The sequence below is a fragment of the Danio rerio genome, chromosome 21, assembly GCF_049306965.1.
Source record: "Danio rerio strain Tuebingen ecotype United States chromosome 21, GRCz12tu, whole genome shotgun sequence".
Classification (NCBI taxonomy): Eukaryota; Metazoa; Chordata; class Actinopteri; order Cypriniformes; family Danionidae; genus Danio; species Danio rerio.
In genome coordinates, this window is record NC_133196.1 from 45,495,001 (window position 1) to 45,500,000 (window position 5,000).

The 5,000-nt window shown below is 37.8% G+C and overlaps 1 protein-coding gene across 1 annotated transcript in view; it reads right to left on the minus strand.

Annotated features, from left to right (window-relative positions):
- The window catches only part of cct6a (chaperonin containing TCP1, subunit 6A (zeta 1)), a 20,106-nt gene that overhangs the window by 11,480 nt on the left and 3,626 nt on the right, over positions 1-5,000 (minus strand). Inside the window, 3 exon segments of the mRNA NM_201290.1 lie at positions 1,710-1,813; positions 2,606-2,779; positions 3,570-3,704. Of these exon segments, the coding sequence (NP_958447.1) occupies positions 1,710-1,813; positions 2,606-2,779; positions 3,570-3,704 (413 nt within the window).

Consider the following 5,000-nt stretch of genomic DNA (forward strand, 5'->3'; position numbering starts at 1 on the left):
CTTGTTAGCTAAACCCGGGCATATTGAGCAATCAGGCCTTTAAGACCTTATCGCTACTTTAGGTTTCGACCGTTAACATTGGCGACATTTTAACTTGCAGTATATTTACTAAATACTAATTGTAAATAGCTAATCCTAAATGAGAACATTATTCATATACTGAATAAAGATGTTAAACCAGCAGGAGGCGCCTTTAATGGCAGGAATAATGGTTTGGTTACTGCAGTATTTTATCGATTTTATTAACTACGTAGCATCGCAATGTTTGCAGATTAAACTCAGTCAAACGTTAGCATACAGCTATACATTATTTTATTAAAATGATACAATATTACCTTGTAACTAGGGATGTAACGATTCACCGTGAGCCGATTGAAAATCAGTTAAAAAATGTGATCATTTAAATCGCTAAAAATGTTGAAACAATCACGGTACATGTTTTGAACAGAAGAGTTTTTTCTGCCGCAAACTTGGTTTGCCTGCACATCAGCGGCAAGCAAGAGGTGGGGCAGCTGACTAAAATGACAGCGGTGAGGTGTGCCAGACAAATACAAACAATTAGTGCAAAATGACGTTTACTTGCAACGTATGTGATGCAGCAGAGCGCAATACCACCGTCATGGATGTCTACACGCAAAAAGTTATTAATAGGCCAAACCACGCAGACCGAGGATTAGCACCTCTGCTTGCTATGATGAGTGCTAACATTACAGATATCACAGTGTATCAGTGTTTTCATAGCGAAAATGTTTTTTAGTCTGACAGGGAAAACTGTGCTGCTTCAGATCCAGGTAGTAGATTGTTCCTTTCCCCTCTCCTTTTCAATCTAGTGTATGCATCTTTTAGTATTTCCTTTATTATGTCGTATATTATACAGGACGATTTAAAAAGACCACAGCTTTGATATTATATTATTATATAACATATGCAGGATAGTTGTCAGTTCATTCCACTGTGGCGACCCCAGATAAATAAAGAGACTGAGATGAAAACAAAATAAATTAATACATGGGCCAACAGCGTTCCTAGTGACCAAATGAGCAACCAAATGAAAGAGCGAAGTTCTCAATTTTCAATCACCCTGAATTTTATAATCAGTATTTTATTCCAGTGGCCAGTCCCTATGAGTTGACTACCTCTGTGCACCCTGCTTTCTGGTTAAGGAAAGGTTTTCCTCTCCACACCAGCCATCTCAGTCCCTAGTGAGAGGTTTTTTTTTATTAGCAGCGGACATTGCAAATGTGCAAATACTCTATTAAAGAGCCTTCTTTAATTTGTATTGTTCCTTTTTGATTTGTAGTTTGTTTAAAATTTGTAATTTAACTGCACGGTCAATGTTTTGTTAGGATTAAAGAGTACTGATTATGGGCTTAAACACTGGCAGGAATCAGCAAATTTCTGTGTGAGCAGATTCTGTGAGGGAATGAAATGGATGAAGAACTGAACTGACTTTCAACCTGGATGCGAGTTGTTCATTTGTTAATTTCTTCCCTTCTCCACTGTGCTATCTAATAGTGAGATTGAAATTTAAAACACAAACAAAAGTCCAAAGTGTTTGCCATCAATTTGCACATTTCTGAACACCTTCAACTCAAGATGGTTTATAATTGGATAATTTTTGTTTAATTTAATTTGTTTAATGGATAATTTGGATTAATTAATGTTGTCTAACATTGACATGAGACCGCACACAATGCTATGAGTCTTACTGAGTATCACTGTCGGTTTTGTGTTTCATCTCCATAATCTCCACCATGTAGAGGTCAATGGGCTCGTTGGGTTTCCTTATGGCCAGTACAGCATCCACTACAGCCTGAAGACAAACAGGAAAACATTTGAATAGACGATACACATATGCACTATTTAATTATTAGATCACAACAATGGAGTCATGGCATGCATATCATCCCAAGCTTGCAAAACTCCAGAACATCGTTTTGTAGCTAACATTAAAAGTTTGGGATATTATTATGCAGACTAAAGCAGATTGTAGAGAGAGAAAGAGCTAATAAAGCATGTGTGAATTAGCTGAATCTGATTCCCTCAGCACCCTCTATACTTACAATGAAGTTTTAAGTGTAACTGCTTCAAGAACAGCAACATTATGTCGCTAGTGACATAGCAAAACTTCAGTTTCAAAACTCTCGAAATTTGTAGAGCAGCACTAACAACATGTTCCTGTGCATGCTTCCATATAGTTATGCATGAGTGTATGTCTCATTCACAGCCTTTGCTCAATACTTTGTTGATGCACTTTTGGAAGCAATTACAGCCTCAAGTCTTTACTTCGGCTTAGGCTATGTATAAAATACGGGAGCGCTTATGCATGTTCCTCTGTTTGTAAACTTATAAACATGCACCTACGATCGGTACATGAGATCGGCCAGATTGGTGAGTAACGATTGAGTCATGAAATGTGATTATCAGCCAATACCGATCTTCGGCCATCGATCGGAACATCCCTAATTTTTATTCAAGGTTATCAGACCGTTAGATTCTTATACTGGCCCATGCCTACTGGTAGCATCCCTAGTTCACACAGAAACTCTATTGTCACTGCAGCCGAATAGAAAACATTATTAGACATTCAAATAACTCAACTCACCTCTGTTAGTAAATCGGCCAGCTCTGTGTGGACCTTGGTTCTGAGTGATGTCCTGGCTACATTGATGAGAGTCTCTCGGTCCATCTCCTTAGCAACTTTTACCTCTTCAAGCACTGCAAGGGCCTTGTCTTTAGCCGCCTCAAACCCCTCTGCAATCACCCTTGGATGAAGACCCTTCAAAAAGGAAAAAGACCAGCTTAAAAGATGGGGCAATTAAAAATAAAAAGAAGCACAGTTAAAGTGAGTAAAATATATTCACCCTCCAATGATTTTTTTCTTTGTCAAGTATTTTTAAAGCGATTATTAACAGAGCAAGAAATTTTTCACAGCATTCCTGGTAATATTTTTGACTGGAGGAAGTCTTGTTTTGTTTCGGCTAGAATAAAAGCCAAAAGTTTTTTACTTTTTAAAACCATTTTAGTGCCAATATTTTTAGCCTTCTTAAGCAATTATTTTTCAGATTGTCTACAGAACAAACTATCATTACACAACGACTTGCCTAATTACCAGGGCCAGACGGAATCTGCGAAAATTTGTAGCTATTTCTGCGGAGAATTTTGGTAAAAATCTGCGGATTTTTGCGGAATTATTTTGGGAGTATCCAGCGAAGTATCATAACTAAAACCTTAATATATTAAATAAAAAAGTAATAAATTACTGAATAAAAACTGAATAAATTCAGATTTACACATTTACTCAAGTACATAAACAGAATTAATAGTGGACTAAAAATCTGCGGAATTCTGCGCGCGCAGATTCCGTGTGGGCCTACTAATTACCCTAAAGTTAACCTAATTAATCTAGTTAAGAGTTATTAAAACTATTGTGTTTAGAAATGTGTTGAAAAAAATCTTTTCTCCGTTAAACAAAAAATAGGGAAAAAATATACAGGGAGGTTAATAATTCAGAGGGATTCATATTTCTGACTTCAACTGTAATTTTGAAATGAGAAGTTGTTGTAAACCTCAGAAACATAGAGGTCCGCCTGCTTGAGGAGCTCTCCAATGATAAGCACGTTAGATGTTGTGCCATCTCCCGTGATGTCATCCTGTGCTGTGGCCACCTTGGCAATCAATGAAGCTGTGGGATGCTGGATTTGCTGCAAACAAGAAAAAAAAATCCAGAATCAGTTTTATTCGCCAAATGTGCATAAACAAGGATTTTGTTGTGGCTTACATGAGCTCAGGGTAAACGCATAGATAAACACGAAGGGACAGAAAGACATTTCAATGAAAAAAAAAAAAAGAATAAGGGGCAAGTCAAATTTATGACTTGAGACATTAAGACCATTTGAAGTAAATTTCATACTTATACAGGCCAAAACACTAAAGATAACGCAGTATTGGGCTGACCCCCCTAGTTTTTTCCGCATCTGCTTACTGCAAAGGCTGCAAAACAACTCCCCCCTGAGGGTGCAGGTAAGACGTCATTTTTCGAGAGAGACTCAAATACATTGCGTGCACTGAATATGCAATGCGACTTATTGTTAATTTTTGCCTCAGATTCAGCGATCGCGCAATCGTGAAAAACTAGAGGGTCTGAATGGGTCACTTTCCAAAAAAAAAAACACACACAAAAAAAAAACACTGGAGTCTATGGAGTCATGTAGCTGACAAGTTTTTGGCTTGTTGGCGCCATCTTTTCCTTTTAGTGATGGCAGATTGTAAGCTGCAATCTCCGTTGTTTGCAAGATACGCATCTGTGCAATGGTTGACGTAACCAAAACACTGCTAATAACTGTAACACACAAAAAATTATGCCACTTAACTTCATATAAGAGGCATCAAAATATGCAGTGGTCGGAACTCTCACATGTTGACAGCCAATCAAAACTGACAACCGTTTTTTTGAGGCTTCTGATTGGACAAAATGACTTAAAGATTTGGAGTACATCGCCAGCTGTTGCTTTAGCATGTTCTTGACAGCGGTTCTTTTGCATTTTCTTGCAGACAATTGTGCATGTGGACGAGTTTGTTTGTTTTTTAACAAGGAAAGAAAAAGGGTTCACAAAAATGCCTGTGTCAACTTGGCCTAAATCAGGGGTGTCAAAACTTGCTCCTGGAGGGCCGGTGTCCTGCTGATTTTAGCTCCAACTTGCTTTAACACACCTGCCAGGAAGTTTCTAGTATATCTAGTAAGAGCTCAGGTGTGTTTGTAGTGCGCTCAGACTGAAAATCCTAAAAAGAATAAGTGGACTTTAAATACCCAGATGATACACTTATTTAAACGTTAAAATGAAGTGTGTAATGTTGGACACTTCGTGCACTCAGCGCTCGCAGATTTGCTCACATAGCAGAAGAAGAGGAGCTATGTGAGGTGAGGTTTTTTATTATTTTAGATTATGAAAGCAAGAATCTCCTACATAAATGATTATGCCGCCTTTCACAGTTGTATC